At 40.3% G+C, this 21,884-nt stretch overlaps 1 protein-coding gene across 5 annotated transcripts in view; it reads right to left on the bottom strand.

Moving 5' to 3' along the window:
- The window catches only part of XRCC4 (X-ray repair cross complementing 4), a 401,059-nt gene that overhangs the window by 181,334 nt on the left and 197,841 nt on the right, over window positions 1–21,884 (bottom strand). For all 5 annotated transcript variants that reach the window (XM_073679117.1, XM_073679126.1, XM_073679107.1 and 2 more), the window contains 2 exons: window positions 5,282–5,448; window positions 3,703–3,846 (listed from right to left, as the gene is read on the bottom strand). In XM_073679117.1, the coding sequence (XP_073535218.1) occupies window positions 3,703–3,846; window positions 5,282–5,448 (311 nt within the window). The remainder of the gene's footprint in view (window positions 1–3,702; window positions 3,847–5,281; window positions 5,449–21,884) is intronic.

Here is a 21,884-nt window from a genome sequence, read left to right on the forward strand (position 1 = left end):
TTGTGAAAAAAAGGAAATTTGGTGAAATGTTGAACATTTTGCAATTTTCAACATTTTAAATTTTATGCCCTTAAATCAGCACAATTTTGGAACCAACATTTTTTTTTTTATTAGGGAGCTATAAGGGTTAAAATTTGACCAGCGATTTCTCATTTTTGCAACAAAATTTACAAAAACATTTTTTAGGGACCACATCATATTTGAAGTCACTTTGAGGGGTCTTTTTGACAGAAAATACCCTAAAGTGACACCATTCTAAAAACTGCTCCCCTCAAGGTGCTCAAAGCCACATTCAAGATCTTTATTAACCCTTCAGGTGCTTCACAGGAAGTTTTGGAATGTGGAAGAAAAAAATGAACATTTAACTTTTTTCACAAAAATGTTACTTTAGACTCATTTTTTTTTAATTTTCGCAGGGGTAACAGGAAAAAATGGACCCCAAAATTTGTTGTGCAATTTCCCCTGGGCACGCAGATACCCCATATGTGGGGAAAAAACACTGTTTGGGCGCACGGCAGGGTTCGGAAGGGAAGGAGCGCCATTTGACCTTTTGAATGTAAAATTTGCTTGAATAATTAGCGGATGCCATGTTGCGTTTGGAGAGCCCTTGATGTGCCTAAACAGTGGAAATCCCCCACAAGTGACACCATTTTGGAAACTAGACCCCTCAGGGAACTTATCTAGATGTGTGGTGAGCACCCTGAACCCCCAAGTCCTTTACAGAAGTTTATAACATGGAGCCGTGGAATAAAAAAATCAAACTTTTTCCACAAAAATGATGTTTTAGCCCCAATTTTTTTATTTTCACAAGGGTAAGAGGAGAAAATGGACCCAAAAACTTTTGTGCAATTTCTCCTGAGTACGCCAATACACCATATGTGGGGAAAATACAGTGTTTGGTCGCACGGCAGAGTTCAGAAGGGAAGGAGCACTGTGTGACTTTTTGAACGCAAAATTGGCTGGATTCGAGAGCGGACGCCATGTCGCGTTTGGAGAGCCCCTGATGTGCCTAAATAATGGAAACCCCCCACAAGTGACCTCATTTTGGAAACTACACCCCTCAAGGATTTTATCAAGGGCTATAGTGAACATTTTGAACCCAGAGGTACGACACAGAATTTGTTTACATTAGGTCATCATATTGAATAAGTTGTCATTAGTCTTGAGCGCAAGTTTGCATCGTGTACTCAGGTATGCACCATGTATCACGGGTGCTCGAGTGACATGCTCGTGTCCCCGCCCGCATGTTTCACGGTTATTAGACACCCAAAAAAAAAACATGCGGGGATCGCTCGTGCATGGCAGGCAATCCCCGCGAGTTATTTTTGCCTGCGGAGCATATGGGGTGGAGACTCGAGCACCCGCGATACTCAATGCATAGCCGAGCACCCAATGCAAACTCAAGTAGCGAGCACTTGTGCTCAACACTAGTTGCCATATTGTCATCTTTTTTTTTTTTCACTTTTGAAAAAAATCCCAACCCTAACCCCAACCTTAGCACAACTCTAACCCCAACCCTAACCCTAGCCTAACTCTAACCCTGGCCCAACCTTAACCCTAGCCCAACCCTAACCCTAGCACAACCCTAACCCTAGCACAGCCCTAACCCTAGCACAACCCTAACTCCAACCCCAACCCTAATCCTAGCACAACCCTAACCTGAGAGTTTATTTTTAATGCCGTTCCTTGTGCGGTAAAAGTGATTAGACGACTTTATTCTTCGGGTCGGTGCGACTACAGAGATACCAGAATCATATTGGTTTTTTATGTTTGACAGCTGTCACATACTGAAAGATGCAGTTTTTTGTAAAATCTAGTTTTTGCATCGCCATATTTTGAGAGCTATAATTTTTCCATATTTTGGCCGACAGTCATGTGACGGCTTGTTTTTTGCGGGATGAGTTGACGTTTTTATTGGTGCAATTTTCAGGCATGTGACATTTTTTGATCGCTTTCTATTCCTATTTTTGGGAGGCAGAATAAATAAAAACCAACAATTCAGGAATTGTTTTTTTTTTATTCTGTTCCACGTGTGGTAAAATTGATAATGTAGCTTTATTCTTCAGGTCAGTATGTTTACAGCGGTACCACATTTATATCGTTTTTCTATGTTTTGGCGATTTTACATAATAAAAGCAATTTTATAGAAAAAATTATTTTTTTGCATCGCTTTACTCTGAGAGCTATAACTTTTTTATTTTTTGGCTGATGGAGCAGTATGGTGGCTTGTTTTTTGCGGGATGAGATGACGTTTTCAGCGGTACCATTTTCATCTATATTCGTCTTTTCGATCGCGTGTTATTCCATTTTTTGTTTGGCGGTATGATGATAAAGCATTGTTTATTGTTCATTTTTTATTTTTTATTTTTACTGTGTTCACTGAAGGGGTTAACTAGTGGGACAATTTTATAGGTCAGGTCGTTCCAGACGCGATACCAAATATGTGTACTTTTATTGTTTGTTTTTTTTCATAATAATATTTATTGATGGGTACATTATATTTTTATTTTTGGTGGATTATTTTTTTTATTTTTATTTTTTTATATTTTTACAATTTTTTTTTCTTTTTTTCACTTTCTGACAGTTTTTTTACTTTTATACTTTGTCCCACTATGGGACTTTTACATTTTTTATTCTGATCGCCTGCATAGCAAATGAATGGAGCACCATCCCTGTGCTATGCAGGCTGTCAGCGCTGCACAGGGTGAAGATAGTTTGGTCATGCACTGCGCATGACCAAAATATCTTCCTGCAGTCTGGTGACCCGAATGTTGTCATGACGACATGGGGTCGTCATGGCAACATCCTGGAAGCCGCGGCAGACAGCGCTGGAGGCCGGAAGAGGAGTTGAGTATTTCGATCACCTCCCCTTGCCACCGCAATGCTGCAATCGACTTCAATTGCAGCATTGCGGGGGTTAATGTGCCCGGAGCGGTGCGGGACCACTCCCTGCACATAGTACCGGGTGTAAGCTGTGACAATCAGCTGACACCCGGCGGCAATCAGCCTGTGTGCGGGCATGATCGCAAAGACGTACTAATACGTATCAGGCTCTTAAAGCCCAGGGCGCAGATACGTATTAATACGTCTTGGGCTTTAAAGGGGTTAAAAGCTGCTTTTTACTGTACCAGCAAAAACTATGAGAATTCAATAAATCTCATGCAAACGCTTGCTTTTTTTTTCCTGAATTGAAAAACTGCGTTTTTTTTTTTTTTAAATCAGTGGCATGTCAATTCAGTCAGTGTTTCTGCGGCATTTTTTCACCATAGAAAGCAATGAGACAGTGCAAAAACGCTGCAAAAAAATGCAACCATGCATTTTTGCTGCAATTTTGGTGAATAAAACTAACTTTTTAAGCATGTGCTGAAGACAAATGACACATGTATTCTGCACCAAAAAACAGCACAAAAGCAGCAAAAACGCACTAAAATCTGCTTTTTGAAAGCAGCTTATTTACTGCCAAGTGAGCAGGTTTTGCCTGCAAAAAGAAAACGCAACAATAATGCAAAATGTGAATATAGCAAAACAGCCTAAGACCTCATTCACATGCCATCATTGCATGCTCTTGTATGGTCCAATGTGTACAGGCGCCTTTGGTAGACTGGTGTTACCAGATGATAATGATAGACAGGGATGGTCACATTTTCTGTCTCTAGCACTAAGAATTGATAAAAACTATCGACAACGCATTCCTGCACATACCTCTTCTCTGACACCTTTTGTGCAGTCTGTGACAACTTTTGATTAAGACTTCTAATCTTTGCTTTCTTTTCATTTAGCACCAATGTAAATCGAGTATAAAGACCTCGCTCCAGTTCCTCCTTGCTGCTTACAAATTTATCAAGCCTAAAAAAAAAATAAAAAAATGAATAAAGTGGCTATGCGCCATTTATAATCCTTTTCGGTTAGTAATGTCCCTCAAAATCAGGCCAGTCACAAATTGTCCTACTGCTGTAAACTCTGTGATCATCACTATGGTGTAAGGCTATGTTTTTTGAGGCATCCAAAAAGTTTTTTAATCTTTGTTTCAGGAAGTGTTCCTTTCAGGAAATGTGCACACAACGACATTTAGACGCCATCAGGAAAACATTGGCAGTCGTTCTCATGAGGTAGCTTCGCCGTCGTTCTTACGGCGGATCCACCGCCAGTGGCTTTCACTCTTTAATGTTCAGTAGAGAGAGTGGGCATCTCCCTTGCGGAAGCCGCCTTAGGAATGAGCATGTCACTTCTTTTACCCGCTTCCGGGTTTCCGAACCTTACAATGGTTAAAAGAAGTGACATAAGACGGAACATGTGCACAGCAATGTCGTTTTGACAGCAAACTCTAACTCCACCATCAGGAGCTCTAGTGAAAACCAGGTAGCCGCTTAGCTACATCCCTCCTAGGTAAGCCTGGACCTGTGCCTGACATCGTGACAGACACAAGGTAAGATTTTAAAACTATAGACAGGTTAGGACCATCCCGATGGGTACACCTTGTCGTGGTGGGATGCTTTTTATGCATTCTTCATCAAAATAGCGTTAACTAAGTACCCTATGTTATGTACATGTACTATTTCTATATTCTTATTTACTTGCTGTAGGGTCTATGCTCATTTTGTTTTTTACTGGGTTTTGTCTGTGAAATGGCCACAGTGTGAACGTGCTCTTACACTTTGCAGGTACACCAGCTTATAGTCTAGCTCATTTCTTTGTTTTTGCTGTATTATCTTGTACTTTGTAGAAACAGGGACACTGCTCCCCTTTCTGAGCTAAGGATTTCATATTTATAGCTTCATATGAATGGGTGTCTCAATCTGGTCCTGCCCTGGTTTGTCCTTATTCATATTGAAGTTGTTTGACCCAAGCCCGGACCTGTGCCTTACATAGTGACAGACACAAGGTAAAGTTTTAATACTAGAGACGGCTTAGGACTGTCCCGATGGGTACACCTTGTCGTGGTGGGATGGTTTTTATGCATTCTAAATCAAAATAGGGTTAACTAAGTACCCTATGTTATATACATATACTATTACTATTTACTAGTTGCAGGGTATATGCTCATTTTCTCTTTATTTTATTGGGTTTTGTCTTTAAATATGGCTTATGCATAAATACAATGGTGACAGAAGGATTCCACATGTCACTTTTCTAGCTCAGCTTAGAAAATGAAAGTCGTAATTAAATTTTGTCCTGAAAGGTTTCATAAATTTTGGGAATTCTGACGAGCGGATTAGACAGTACCAACATATTCTGCGTGTTGCTACATAGAAGTGAATGTAAAAAAAACAACAACTCTTACTCTTCATGCATGTCATTCCAGTCCTGTCGTAGCCTTTCATTTTCCTTCAGCAGATGTTCATTTCTACTGTGAAATTCTGTGGCACAGCTCAAGCAATAATCAATTAACTCTTTGATGATTCCAGCAGGGTCTGCGGCATTCTGGAGTCTGAGAGATCCAAGCTTGAACTGGAAAGACGCAGAGTGTGATATAGAAGCATAGAGACATTGGGGAGAAAGCATCTCTCACATATATACTGTACAAAGCTGGTAAAAAAACAATATTCATCCATCTGCAGTTACCAACTAAATAGATTGGGCAAGTTTTTGAGTTGCATTGACAGCGGCAGGGTGCCTTAAATTACTGGGGTCCTGAGGCCTAAATGCTGCAGAAACGCTTAAAAAACGCATGGTAGAAGGCCTGCATATTCCCCAATGATAATCCGCATGTGCTGTGCACATGCTGTGGAAATTTCCGCTGCGGATTATCATTGCGGAAAAAAACGAGGCACTACCAATTATTTTGCGGAAGCTCTGCGTTTTCGCCGCCATTGACTTGCATTAGACCGCATGGATTCCGCTTCACTAGATAAGCACATGCGTTATACATGCGTTCAATGTGTGGATGGTACCCAGGTGTGGAGGAGAGGAGACTCTCCTCTGGACCCGGGTAGCATAGAAAACTGTAAAAAAAAAGAATAAAATAAAAAATATATGTTATACTTACCTTCTCATGGCCCCAGGTCCGCTCGTCCTCTCATGCAGGTAGATCACGATGGACTGGAGGACCTGCACTGACGTCATAGTCATGTGACGGGTCACGCGACGCTGACGTCGGCAGATCCTTCAGTGTACCGCGATCTGTCGGCATGAGAGGACGGAGTGAAGCAAGACTGCGGGGGCCATCGGAAGGTAAGTATAGAATTATTTTTTATTTTTAAACATTCTTTCGGTCACACTATATAAATCCATGCCGGTTGCATGGATTTATATAGTGTGACCAAGTTGACAAGCACTTTCCAAGTGATGCTAAAATCGCTTGGAAAGCGCTTGTCAACCCGCATGCGGAAATGCATGTGAAGAACGCTTCACTTCCGCTTGTCCCTGGCAGGAAAACACATGTACAATCCACATGCGTTTTTTTCTGCCAGGGAGATGCAGAAACGCTCAGGAAAAATGTGGAGCATTTCAGCATCGTGGGCACATAGCCTTACACAGATTACAATGATAACTTTGGTGAAGAAATCCGCTTTGTGGTTCTTCTTTAATGATTATTTGAAGTTTTCTGCTAATTAGATTTCGGTGCACAGGGGCCGGACTGTGCACTGTTTTTTCTCCTCCCAGTCTGTGATTGTGCGGAGCTTCGCCCACCTCCTCTGTTTGAAAAGCATGTCACTGCTTTTTTAGTGACCTCCCTCCTCTGTTGAAACCTTTTCGTCAAACAGAGGAAACAGGCGGAAGGCCCGGGAAATCACAGACTGGGAGGAGAAGACCCATTGCACAGTCCGGCCCCTGTGCACCGAAATCTAATCAGCAGAAAACTTTCAATGATGATTAAAGAAGAACAATAAAGTGGATTCCTGAACCAAAGGTCTCAGTTTAATCAGCATTATAGCACCATTACAGTCATGTCTTTACTTTATATGACAGATTCTGTTTAACTACTTGCGTTCTGCTCAATATCCTAACATGTTAGGACGGTCACAACATGACTCTCCATGGACGATTTTGAGTGTCCGCTCAGAGGAAATACCTGCAAGGAGATCATGCAAGTGCAGGAGTGGGGAGCCAGCTGTCATAAGCCAGTCAGAATTCCCATAGAGAAGGCAGAAATGATATATTGCCATCTCTGCCTTCCTGATAGTTGAGTATACATTTTACAAAGTATTATCCGCACCTGCACCTTCCATCCTAACCATCATGTGATTGGAGTGTCCCAGGAGGGAGCAGGAGCTGCTGTATCTTAGCAAACCAAGATCAGCTTTGTAGACAGAATGTACAATTTGCCCTGTAACTGGAAAAAAATTTGCAGTTTCAGTATATCAATGTATCTTATATATGCAAATAATTAAATATAATATACGGCAATATCCTTTCTGAAAGATTTGATAATTCCAACTATTTCATAAAACAACACTACAGACAGGACATCGGATCACCTTACTCTGCAGTAATTAAAACGCCAAGGACAAGTCAGGCTGGATTGTACATGATGAAAGTCTCTGGGTTCAAATGCCAAGGTAAAGTCGATGTAACGTAAATGAAAACCACCATGAAATATAGAGAACTATCAAAGTATGATATTCACTGCTCACATTATTGAAATACTATCAGTGTGTTTCTAAATCATATCACACGTGAGATGCTGGGGATCAGCGCAGCGCTGGACTCATAGAGACTGAATTTTTACTGATGTTGTAATTACTGTAGATAATTTGACATACGTGACGGTAAAGCTGCAGTATGAGGCTTCAGTGACCTTCACTTAAATTATACCTCAGGAAATTAAATGTGTGCAGAGAAATATCTAATTACAGATGCATTCCTTTACATACTATACAGTAATACCCATGTTATGGCCTGCTTGAGTAAGAAACCGCCATAGAGGTGGCTGATTTATGGAAGGCTTTTGGAGGCTTTGATGGCCACTGGGGTATTTGCCAAGTCCTACAGGAGTCCAGAGGTCCCCCATTTTCCTATGAGCTGCAGTCTTGTAATAATTTGCTGGTGGCTTTGTACATTAGATAGCTGGCCTTACACCTTAGATTAGCTTTTTATCTACTGCCCGATCCTCATCTTCTTCTACATCTGCCACTGGAGGAGAGTCAGGAAGCCCCTATATACATCAGATGGTGGCCTGGTCCTGCCGGAAAGTGTTCATCTGCTGTACAGTACAGCTTTTGGAATACTTTACACTGGATTATATTTTTACAGAATATCCATTCTTTTGTAGTCAAAATTCATTCTTACAACATAATATTTAGATTTGAGAGTCCTCAGTGGTTGATACCTTTTAACAGCCAACTGAAAAGATGGTAACAAATTGCAAGCTTTCGAAACTACTCACGTTTCTTCATCAGGCAAAATATAACACAAAATCTGAACTATTCCAATATTTACGGCCACAACTGTTTATCCCTCTCCCATAGTTCTGCTTTACGCCACTTGTCTCATCTATTGCATTATTTCTGTGTCTTGCTGTATATAAATATGTGACTCTTCAGATTTTGTGCTATTCTATGCCTGATGAAGAAACCTGAGTAGTTTCGAAAGCTTGTAATTTCTTACCATCTTTTCAGTTAGCCATTTAGCGGTATCAACCACTGAGGACTCTCAAATCTATATTCTATATATTTTTCTATCTACTGGCTAACACTACAAAGATATATATTTTTTCTTTTTACAACAAAGTCACCCATCGGCATGGGTCTGCCAATCATCTGGTATTGCTAAGTAAAGCTTCTTATGGCCATCGGAAAAAAAATAGGTCACTGTGTGAAAAATGGTTTTGTCAATCCCGCCATAGATGAAGCAGCTCTTTGTAATGGATCTCCTCCTTGGCTCGTTAAGAGTGGTCTGGAGCAGAGGACTCCATTCCTACAATGTCTGTGTCTTATTAGGGTATATATACAGGGATTGTCCAAAAAATTACCTAGAAAGTTAGTTTCAACAGTGATGGGGAAGGAAAACAGATGAAAGTCCCCAAATATAAGTGACAATATCTTACAAACATCCCAGCAAACTTTCATACAGAAGAAATTCCTAACATATATGTCAAGCTACAATTATGCTGTCGCCTTCAGTGCAGACGATTGGAGTGACAATCCACAGTCTTGAATCTAATCTACAGGCTTTAACAAAGATGACCATTTGTGTTGGGAAAATCTTTTTCAACACTTGCATGGCACAATCATTTAGGACGGATAAAAAAATTCATGCCACACACTGCAGTAAGACAAATTAGCTGTGTAAATACATGAAGACAGATAACTGGTTGTTTCTAATCTCACAAATTAAGTGAGGGATTAAATGTCTAATAACTTGAGACATGTCTGATTTGTGTATGAGTAAGTGCGGGAAATGAAGTGTTTGGCAGTGATTACATGGACTAATGGTGACATATCATTGGGGGGATGCAGGCTGGCAGAACATGGAATCTTCAGTAATCCCATTAGCAGGTCAGATTCCATTGTCGGCTTCACTGTGTTATGTGGTGGTGTCAGAGACGTTGTCACATGAAAGAAATGAATAGGAGTCTTTTAGTAGAAATTATTTTCTATTTGCTGAGTACATTCCACAAAGCAAACTTTTTTTCAACTAATTGTGTGTTTAATATTTAGTTAAGTTATTAAATTATGCTATGATCAGTTGCCAGATATAAGCTTTTCATCTCACCATCAGTCACGCCATATTGATGAGCAATACTTTAGATGGAGACAGAAGCTGGATGAGCATATATCCTGTTATAGGACCAGGGGAAAGTGAAGGATGGTGTGTATATTTCACCTAGGTCCCTGTATTATACTGTGTAAATGAATTAGCCAGGGAGTTTGGTAGTAGGGATCTATGGATTTCCCTGCTCCAGGTTACGGGATGATTACGACCTGCGCTATCCTGTGCAGAGATGCTTTATAAATGCAGGGCTCCTGGGAAAGCTGCTGTCAGTAAAGCAACTGTAATGTTTGGGAAACTGCATTAGGCGCAGCTCCCCTGAGTTAGCGTTCACCTGGACAGTTAGCGGCCGGCCAGTCGAAGCTTTTATTTTGTATTAATTTTTATTTTGTTCCCATACACAGCAAATAAAACTGGTTGAGGACAGTTGTATTAAATTTGTTTGGTGTGAACTGTGTTCTTAGAGTGCTTGAAGAGCCCATTTGTCCGAGGAGGTGGCAATCCGGTGAGCTAATCCCCTAAACTGTCTCTTACATAGGCTGCTTACCAGGCAAACTTTTAAGAGTACCTGTCATCCTGGTATATATCGACAAATAGATTATCCAAAAACAGCTTCGATGGCCAGATGTAAAAATATGGAATGGAGCTGCAGAGCACATCTACATTCAATTTGTAGTCTCCGCTGCCAGGTACTGCAGAACAGATCTTTGATATATAAGCTGTTCTGCAGAACCCTCTACACTTTGAATAGAGCTGTGCTCCGTAGATTTGTTCCAAATTATTATATCCGACCACCTCTGGAGCAGTTTTTAGCTAATAGGTGGGGATGCAAGGTGTCGGAACCCCACCGATATTCTATTGATTATCATTCCTTAAGATATGTCATCAATATGATGTGACAGCCCCTTTAAGAAATGGAAAAAATTAGGCCAAAGTGACACATTTTATAAAATGAAACTATTACTTACATGCTAAATTCTTCTCAACAGTGCCTGTTTACTTCCTTGCAGTGCTCAAGTGCCATCTACCCACATGACTTCTGCATCTAAATACTGGAATCAATATTTTTAGATCTTATTTTAGAACAATTCTGGAGCATCTTTTCTTTAAACCCTGCATTGTACTATCCCTCTGCTATAAATCATGGAACTGAATGAATAAGGCTGAGGCTGCAGCAAAGGTCGCACCACAATGAAAGTGCATGTGGTCACTTTGCTGTGTGTTAGCGCTCACCTGGTGAGGTAGATCCACAAGGTTGCAGGTAAGGGTGCACAAACGGACCCAAGGCATTGGCACAGCAGGCTGGTTGGCACATAGAACAGAAGGGACCAGGACAACAAGATATCAGAAGGCAGACAAGCAAGTGAGGCAGGACCCCACAGAAGCAACAGAACTAAGAGAACAGATGAAGAAGAAAATGGCAGTTCCGAAGCACTGACTGATCAAAAATCCACAGCAGATTGTAGCATAATGTGAACAGTCTCAAATACGTTTGTGGCGCTTACAGAAAATGAAGGGTTAACCAGCAGGTCACAGAGGCAGTAGAAGCAAAATAAAGAAATCACAGGAATCAGACTAAAGATGAGACAGGTGTATAACACCATGACAGTGACACCCAATTTTAATTCCAGCAGATTTTAATTTATTGCTACTTTTTCTGCATCTTGTTTGTTGCAATACAAAAAGATTCACTTTCATTATGGTAAAGCATCAACATGGTGCAGTCTTAGAGTGCATGATGAGTTGTGGCAAAACTTGCAGTGAAGCCCCAGCCTTAATTGTCAAATCGGTGTTATCATTCCCCTAGTGTATTTCTCAACATAGTCGGACACTGTGAGAACTGAATGAACAGTATCATTTATCTGATTTGGTAGTGGCACTGGCAGTGGCCCAGAGAACAATCAGATTATAAATCATAGCTACATTGGTCAGTTTATCTTTAGAACAAGGGGGGTGACTATGATGAGACAACACCTTTAATATTAGAAAGCTTTTTCTTTTAAAAAAAGGTGCTGATTATGACATTATACTTGGTATTTCAAACATTAAAATTTCACAAAACAATGGATTTAGCTACGTTTTTAATATTTCTCAGTTTTGGCTTTCTGCAGTCTTTTGGATAAAATATTAACTGAATAAAGTCTATTAAGTCATTACTATATTTGGTAAAAGAGCCATTTATTTCCTATACTTATTAGAATCTTCTATACAGTGTGGTAGATCGGCTCACTCAGCTGCACAGGAATACTGTCTCTAAGTCCTTCACTGGTTTATTACTGTACATACATGTGGCATAAACCATTGCGAAGTAAAAAAAAAAAAAAACACGGCCCTTCGGGCAAAACAGGAAAAAAAAAGAAATGGTATAGCAGAAATCATACGCCTGCGGGGATCCGCCTGCTTAATGATTCAAAAGGCTGCCTATTTATATCCCAGACCACACCGTGGGGTGGAGATAAGGTAAACAACCTCCCACTCGCTCTATGGCTGTTCACAAAAACCCAGCCCTTAAAATGGCCGATTAACCCCTCTCAGCACATAATGTGCTGGAGCAAACTTCTAGGTTTCAAATCACTGAAGCGAATAGCCTCAGTGAAACATATCTCCCCTCCAGTGCTTTGCAGTGATTTTGTCACAACAGTTAGAAAGTAATACAGCATGAATTTTTGATGCAGCTTTTTTTGTTTCTAAGGGTTCGCTCATATGAGCAAATAACACGGCCGAGTGCTCTCTGATGTTTTATCAGATAGCACTTGGACCAATGTTATACTATGGGGCAGTGCAGATGAACGATTTTTTTCTTAAGACCGAATCGTTCTGTGGAAAAAATAGATCGGATGACGCACACCCATACAAGTCTATGGGTGTGTGTCATCCGAGTGCAGTTCGACATCCGCGGACTCAGACAATGGAGAAGATGGAGAAATTAAGTTCTCCATCTTCTCCACACCTGTGCTCCGATGCAAGAGAATTGGATTGCACTAAGATTGCACTCGGCTCACACTATGATCAGAGTTTGAGCTGAGTGTCATTAGCAAAGTCGATCCGATTCTCTCGCATGAGAGAATCGACGGCCGTGTGAGCGAGCCCTAATTGTTATGTAGCAAATATACATTTTAAACGTGATATAAACAGAATTATAATCATTTCATGAATAATAATACCAATAGAGCTATTTAGTTGTTATTCCCACTGGTGGCCATGTGGATTAGTGGACCCACTGTGCCACAGGGCTGGGTCTGCCTAGGTAAAGACGTAGCTCAGTGGCTACCTGGTGTTCACTGCAGCTCCAGATGGTGGAGACAGGCTGGGCTGCAGGCCGCCGCCAGGTATCACTCCTAGGGAGATTCTGGTACTGCAGCAGCTGACGCTAGGGGTAAGATTAGCTGACACAGACTAGGACACAGCATTGAGCAGATGTTCTCTGCATGCTGTATATTTGAAGACTTTACAGCTTAATACGCTTTTCTGTTATTATTTTAACATTATTATGGTGATTGGGTAAATATGATTTAAGCAATGGTGAAAAAAGTCAGTAGCCAAAAATTTGCATTTTATTAATATTGTATCAATATTTAGACATTTAAAAAAGGTAAATTACCATTCGTGAGGCGGGTTGGCAAGTACATAAAAGAGTCTCAAACAACATGTGAGTAAATGTCTGCCTGCATTGGTACATGGGCATTCATTGTGTGCTCAGATAAGAACATTTAGTGCAGCACAGAATAAAAATATGTTCTCAAATGGATAGAAAACGAGCAGGTTTGCTGGGCAGAACACGGAAAAATCTGAGAAATGCTTTGTTTTCAGATATGCAGGCACTGAAGTTTATATTTATTCATATCTGACAGGACAAAATGTACTCTAAATAGTCTTGTCTGGTACCAGCAATGTAAGTATTTGTTCACATTCAGCATCTGTCCCCAACTAAAGTACTTAAGGAGAAAAAAGTGAATTTGAGATATTCAAAGTGCATGAAATTCATGGTAAATTTCACATTGAAAGCTAGGATTCAATAAAGTCTAACTACAAAGAGCGTACATCACAAGACACTGCAACCTTTAAAAAAATCGCTTCTTTGTTAGGGTATTTTCACACTGGGCTTTTTTGCTGCAGAAAAAAAATACAGTGTTTTTCAGTATCAGCAAAGTAAATTACATTTCTGAAATCTCATGCATATACTGCTTATTTTCCTTGCAGATGTGAATCATCAAAGCGTTTTTTTTTTGTTTGTTTTTAACACTAGGACTACTGGACTCGTGACCCCGCCTAGAACTACTGAAACTACTCATTTTGACTCCTTGCTTGTTTTCGTTTATTTTTAGAGTTTCATTTGTGGTTATTTATTAATAATTATATTTTTTGTAATGTATTATTATTGTGAGATCCAACAGTAATGCTTTTGATTGTTTTTTTTCTGCTTTTCTTATTTTTCTACAGAAAATAACAATAATTATAATAGACGTTTTTCAAACATTTTTTTTTATTCAAGTGCACACATATAAACAACAACTGAAGAACAAAAAGCAGAGAAAATGTAGGTGGAGGAGCATAAAAATGAAAATATGGCGCAGAATTCACCTTCTAAACATTTGGTGTTTCGCATTTTAGGCATTGCCTTTGATTTATGGCAGTACATTGCCCACACAAAGACTTACCACAAGTCTTACAATTTCCGACAGATCTATTTTTCTTGCACTTTTCTTTGAACTGGCAAAATTTTGTTTGAACCATCACTTCTGAGCATGTAGAAACTTGGGACGTGGAACCCTTTTCCCTATCTGTGACATAAGGACCACTCAACTCTCTCACAAGCGTTTGCAAAAATGCCTTGCGTGACATTTTTTGGTGGGTAATCTCCTTGAATATTATCCATGCATTTATACCCGCAAAGTCTAAGGCATTTTCAAATGCATGAACAGGCCATCTCCTTGTGCATGTTCGTGTGGTATATTTTCGTGCCATCTGATCCACTACATCTACTCCATATTTTGTTTCATTGTAAAACTTTACCGTTTCTGGAGTTTTTTTAGCGGAATCAGACGCAACAACAACATCTGGATGGACGGAACTCAAAATGACAACATTTTTGTTGGGCTTTCCTTGATATACTGCAAGTGTAAAATTGTCTTCATTTCTAAACACTCTAGTGTTGTACAATTCCTCTTTCATGGATTTTATTTCTTTAGGCACTTCTCGCCTTATCTTGTTCAGTGTTCCCACGATGGTTGTTCCTTTGCTTTTTAGCTGTTTAGCTAATTTTACTGAAGTAAAATAATTATCGGTTGTAACATTGCGACCTTTTTTCAAAAACGGGTCCAATAACTTCATTACCACATGGTCAGCTAAACGGTCCTCAGCACGGCGTGTGTCATCTTTGCCTAGATAAGGGAAGCCATTTGCCAGATATTTGCTCCTCTTATCAACAGCTAGCCAATATTTGTGGCCATATTTATCTGGTTTGGAAGGCATGTACTGCGTGAATGGACACCTAGTTTTGCTTGGGAAAAGTTGCTCATCCACCGTTATGTATGGGCCAGGTTTGTAACCCGCAATACAATTTTCAATAAACCTGTCCCACACAGTAGAAAATAGAGCAAACTTGTCCGTTTGCAGTCTCTCCGATCGAGTAGATTTCTCATCAAATCTGAGAAACCTCATAATTTCAACAAAGCGGTCCCTAGACATTGTCGCTTTGCAAAACGGTATTCCCCAGTCATTACACCAAATACTGCTAATCGAGTGACGGTTCGTGCCAGATATTCCACGAGCATAGAATATCGCAATGAATGCATCTAGCTCCTCATCAGATAGAGTAAACTGTAAATTATTGTTCCTGCATGCTTCTGCAAGCGTACAGTTCTTTATATGTGTCAATATATATGAATCAAAAAATAAACGCCATGCGCTCAAAGGACTATCGATAATGATATTTCTTCTGGCGTATCCTGTAGGGCCAGGTGCTTCTCGAAGAATATTTTGGCTGTCACGCCTACCAGGCAAGTGTTCTCCAATTTCAACAGGTTTCCATTGAATACCATCCGCTGAAACTAGTATTCCTTCAGATTCGCCTTCTCTGGTGTTTGTTGTTGCATTACCTTCGCCGCCATCGTTATCTGTTGTTCTTTCATTTCTGGGACGTTTTGCTGATTTTTTCTGTCCACGACCAGGAGGATGGTCACGAGGCAACATAACTGCATGAGCCAGATCCCCAGTTGATGTGCTTGGAATATCTGTAAAAAAGTTGATGAATATTTAGAATTTTTGTTTTGTAAGGGTCCGTGCACACTGGCTGGATTAGCGGCGGAATATCCGACCGGATATTCTCACCACAATCCGGCCCGTACCTGCCCGCTCAGGTACAGAGCGGAGTTTCATACCTGAAGCTCCGCTCCGAACCCCGGGCTGGAGCCGCTGTCTGGGACGGAGCCGTGCTTGCGCGTAAGCAAGCGCTGCTCTGTCCCTGACAGCGGCTCCAGCCCGGGGTTCGGAGCGGAGCTTCAGGCATGAGCGGGCAGGTACGGCCTGTATTGCGGCAAGAATATCCAGATGGCTATTCAGCCAGAATTCTGCTAGTGTGCACAGGCCCTAACTCAGTGTGTGGAAGAACAAATAAATACACATAACTACTTACCTTCTGGATTTGTTCCTTCTGAGTCTTCAGATTCACTTGATATGTTCTGAGGAATGAAATCTTCATCACTGTCAGAATCAAATACATGTTCCTGCAATTCGGATTCCGATTCATCCTCCGGTATGGATTGCAAAGTAGCCAGAATATCCTGAGGCTTTATCAAACGTCTTCTCTCCATATTCCTCACAAATTCCATAATTCTATATAGTTCCCTGCTGAAAAATAGAAATGAAATGAAAACTAAAAGAAATAATAACTGTTCTGCCACCTTCAAAAGTAGGTGGGCTGAATCAGTTGACAGACAGCTAAACTATTTCATAACAATTCATACCTGTATGAGTCTTCAGAGCTCGTATGTCTGCGTCTGTTCTCTTTGTCTCTTCAGCTGAACTGAAAATAAAGTTACTATCCAGAATACTGTCTCCTGCTAGGACCTTAGAAAAACACCACCCTTCATTAGCATAAGATAAGAGCCTAGAGTAAACAAGCTATTTTGTTCAGCATTACACAGTAATACAAGCAGGTAAAACACAAGGAAAATGTGAAAAGTTGACATGTAAATTGAACTACATCTATATGAACATCAGGGTAAATAAGACAGAGTGAAAAAATTATGCACAAAACTTTATAGCAACATTTAGTGACAAAAGGACCTCAAAATATAGTAGGGAGTCAAAATGACTCCCTTCAGTAGTTCTTGGTAAATTTTGAAAAAAACGCGCAAATTTTTCACCAAAATTATTTATTCTCACAAAATCTTTTTTCACATCATATTTGAGGAAAAGTCACAGAGTTTCAAGCCGGAATTCTGAAAAATGTAGTCACAGAAGAGAAATAAAAAACGAAAGGAGTCAAAATGACTCCATCAGTAGTTCTAGTGTTAAATCTGCAGTGTGTTATTTCTTTCTGCATTTTTACAGCATTTTTCACCCATTCAAATGAATGGAAAAAAAAGCAAAAAGGTATTGAAAAACCGCACATAAAAATGCGTGTATTTTCCTGCCACCACTCTCGCTTGTGGTGCAAAAAACCCAAAAACTGCAAAAAAACCAGGTGTCAACATGTCCTTAAGGTCTTACTTACTGTTGAGATCTCTAGTAATGAGCTATAATCTGTTGAGGAAACCAAAAGCAAATGTTTAATGTTTTTTGGGGGGATTATAAAAAAGTTGCTCAAAAGATGGAAATGTGCTGATTAGCTTCAGCAGTCTTGTGACTAATATACAGTCATGGCCGAAAGTGTTGTCACCATTAAAATTGTTCCAGAAAATTAAGTATTTCTCCCAAAAAATTATTATAATTACACATGTTTTGTTATACACGTGTTTATTTAATTTGTATGTATAGGAACAACACAAAAAAATAGAGAAAAAAGGCAAATTAGACATAATATCACACAAAATCAACAAAATGGGCCGGACAAAATTTTTGGCACCTTTCCAAAATTTGGGTAAACAACTTTGTTTCAAGCATGTGATGCTCATACATACTCACTCATACCTGAAACCAAATAAAAAGGGGGGAAGTTCACTCAATCTTTGCATTGTGTGTCTGTTTGGGCAACACTAAGTATGGAGAACAGAAAGAGGGGAAGAGAACTCTCTGAGGACGTGAAAACCTAAATTGTTGAAAAATATCAACAATCTCAAAAGGTTACAAGACCATCTACAGAGACCTTGATATTCCTTTGCCATGGTGCACAACATAATCAAGAAGTTTACAACTCATGGCACTGTAGCTCATCTCCCTGGACATGGACGGCAGAGAAAAATTGATGAAAAGTTGCAGTGCAGGATAGTCCGGATGGTGGATATGCAGCCCCAATCAAGTTTCAAAAATATTCAAGATATCTTGCAGGCTCAGGATGCATCAGTGTCAGCGTGAACTATCCATCGACATTTGAATGAAATGAAACACTATGTCAGTAGACCTAGGAGGACACCACTGTTGACACAGAGACATAAAAAAGCAAACTGCAGTTTGCCAAAATGTACGCAATCCAAAATCCTTGTGAGAAAGCGTCTTGTGGACAGATGAGACCAAGATAGAGCTTTTTGGAAAAGCACATCATTCTGATGTTTACCAAAAACAGAATGAGGCCTACAAAGAAAATAACAGAACCTACAGTCAAATATGATAGAGGTTCAAAGATGTTTTGGGGTTTTTTTGCTGCCTCTTGCAGTGGATGCCTTGACTGTGTGCTAGACAACATGAAATCCGAAGACTCCCAAAGGATTTTGGGTCGCAATGTAGTGCCCAATGTCAAAAAGCTGCGTTTGCATCCTAGGTCATGGTATTTTCAGCAGGATAATGACCCCACACATACTTCAAGAAGCACCCCAAAATGGATGGAAACCAAGCACTGGAGAGTTCTAAAGTGACCAGCAATGAGTCAATCCCTTTGAACACCTGTGGAGAGATATTAAAATTTCCAATACACACAAAGGAAATAAACATGTGTATAACAAAACATGTGTAATTGCAATAATTTTCTGGGAGAAATACTTAATTTTCCGCAACAATTTCAAGGGTGCCAACACTTTCGGCCATGACTGTACAGTGGGTACGGAAAGTATTCAGACCCCTTTAAATTTTTCACTCGTTGTTTCATTGCAGCCATTTGGTAAATTCTAAAAAGTTCATTTTTTTTCTCATTAAAGTGCACTCTGCACCCCATCTTGACTGAAAAAAAACAGAAATGAAGAAATTTTTGCAAATTTATTAAAAAAGATAAACTGAAATATCACTTGGTCATAAGTATTCAGACCCTTTGCTCAGTATTGAGTAGAAGCACCCTTTTGAGCTAGTACAGCTATGAGTCTTCTTGGGAATGATGCAACAAGTTTTTCACACCTGGATGGAGGGATCCTCTGCCATTCTTCCTTGCAGATCCTCTCCAGTTCCGTCAGGTTGAATGGTGAACATTGGTGGATAGCCATTTTCAGGCCTCTCCAGAGATGCTCCGTTGGGTATACGTCAGGGCTCTGGCTGGGCCAGACAAAAATGGTCACAGAGTTGTTCTGAAGCCACTCCTTGGTTATTTTAGCTGTGTGATTAGGGTCATTGTCTTGTTGGAAGATGAACCTTCTGCCAAGTCTGAGGTCCGGAGCACTCTGGAAGAGGTTTTCATTCAGGATATCTCTGTAAATGGCCGCATTTATGTTTCCTTCAATTTCAACCAGTCGTCCTGTCCCGGCAGCTGAAAAACACCCCCATAGCATGATGCTGCCACCACCATGTTTCACTGTTGGGATTGTATTGGTCAGGTGCTGAGCAGTGACTGGTTTTCTCCACACATACCGCTTAGAATTATCACCAAAAAGTTCTATCTTCGTCTCATCAGACCAGAGAATCTTATTTCTTATAGTCTGGGAGTCCTTCATGTGTTTTTGAGCAAACTCCATGCGGGCTTTCATATGTCTTGCACTGAGGAGAGGCTTCTGTAGGGCCACTCTCCCATAAAGTCCCGACTGGTGGAGGGCTGCAGTGATAGTTGACTTTGTGGAACTTTCTCGCATCTCCCTACTGCATCTCTGGAGCTCAGCCACAGTGATCTTGGGGTTTTTCTTTATCTCTCTCATCCAGACTCTTCTCCCACGATTGCTCAGTTTGGCTGGACGGCCAAATCTAGGAAGACTTCTGGTGGTCCCAAACTTCTTCCATTTAAGGATTATGGAGGCCACTGTGCTCTTAGGAACCTTGAGTAATGCAGAAATTCTTTTGTAACCTTGGCCAGATCTGTGCCTTCCCACAATTCTGTCTCTGAACTCCTTGGGCAGTTCCTTTGAGCTCATGATTCTCATTTGGTATGACATGCACTGTGAGGTCTTATATAGACAGGTGTGTGCCTTTCCAAATTAAGTCCTATCAGTTTAATTAAACACAGCTGGACTCCAATGAAGGAGTAGAACCATCTCAAGGAGGATCACAAGGAAATGGACAGCATGCGACTTAAATATGAGTGTCTAAGCAAAGAGTCTGAATACTTATGACCATGTGATATTTCAGTTTTTCTTTTTTAATAAATTTGCAAAAAATTCTACATTTCTGTTTTTTTTCAGTCAAGATGGGGTGCAGAGTGTAGTTTAATGAGAAAAAAATGAACTTTTTAGAATTTACCAAATGGCTGCAATGAAACAAAGAGTGAAAAATTTAAAGGGGTCTGAATACTTTCCGTAACATTATATTTGTTGAAACCAATGGGTTGTCTATTGAATGTATATCGATTGTGCTGAGTCTTCTTAAATGAGAACCGGTAGAGATGCTCTCAGATGTAGGTAACATATGAGGATCCTGAACGAGCAGAGTCCTTTTTTAACTTGTAATTCCTAAAAAAAGGGGGTTAGACAACAAAAATTATGTAATTACCACAATGCTAATAAAATAAGTTAATAGAGCAGATTAATTAGGATATTGCAATTCATCACCAGATTATTTTCTAAATGGAAATACCTCTCCACGGGGGTAAAGTTCAGGCAGGACTGTTTGGAACATTAACAGAAGAGCAGAATACTGTATCAAGCAGCTGAGATTATGGACCCTTTGGGAGAGAAAATAGAGCAAGTCTAAAGCTTTCCAAGAAAATATGCTGGGGGTAGAATTCTTGGAAAAGGAAATGACTGTAAAATGGAGATACCTAGAGCTGTTTTAAAAGGGTAACTTCCGTGATCTGAACCATACAATTCCTTGACATGTCTTTAGTAGAGCGTAAAGCGCTGCAAATTATATTTGAAAAATAATCCATGAGCATCAGCTGAAAACATCTACCATATAACTAATGCAACAGGCAAACATATGACAGAAAATAGAATATAAAAGTAGTTACCACAAGCAGATAATGTGATTTTGCACCTAATAAATGATTCTATCACTTTGCTCTGCAGTTTTTAAGTACATAGAATAGCATAGTAAATGTGTTTACAGGCAACAACAATCACAACTGAGAGGTAAATCAGATCTGTAGTAGGAAAGAACAAGATATCAATGTATGACATAAAATAGAATCAATGCTGTGCCTACCAAATGGTGTGTGGCACCTTGTAGCCCAGGGGTGGGGAATCTTTATTTCTGCCAAGGGCCATTTGGATATTTATACAATCCTTCGGGGGCCGTACAAATTCCGCCCTAACTCTGCCCACAAAGTACGTCTTGATGCTGGCACTGCTGTCAGTACATAATCTTTCATTGCACGCGCCTCAGGGTTCAGTAGTGAACATGGCATGCACATGCTCCCAGAGCAAGAAGAAATAAATGGGCTGGCGGCCGTCAAAACACAGCTGCTGGCCCAAGCACTGCGGTTTCCCGGAATCTGCCCGGGGCTGGATAAAAGGTCACTGAGGGCCATAAACACCCATAGGCCTGAGATTCCCCACCCCTGTTGTAGACGATATTGTCACGCAAAAAATCCCTTTGATTAGTGTTGTCCTAAATTCTCTGGATAATCACTGCACGGGATATAGCGGGATATATCCTAAGATCGCAATGGTGTGTGTGGTTTCGTCTGCAGAGCCCAGGCTGGTGGCACTTGTTCAGACACTCACTAAAAAACTGCTGCTCAAGCAATGTGACATCACTAGCTACAGGCTCATAGCAAGTGACGT

This window comes from Phyllobates terribilis, unplaced genomic scaffold, assembly GCF_046119375.1.
Source record: "Phyllobates terribilis strain yellow unplaced genomic scaffold, ASM4611937v1 Scaffold_1__5_contigs__length_1240528914, whole genome shotgun sequence".
Classification (NCBI taxonomy): domain Eukaryota; kingdom Metazoa; phylum Chordata; class Amphibia; order Anura; family Dendrobatidae; genus Phyllobates; species Phyllobates terribilis.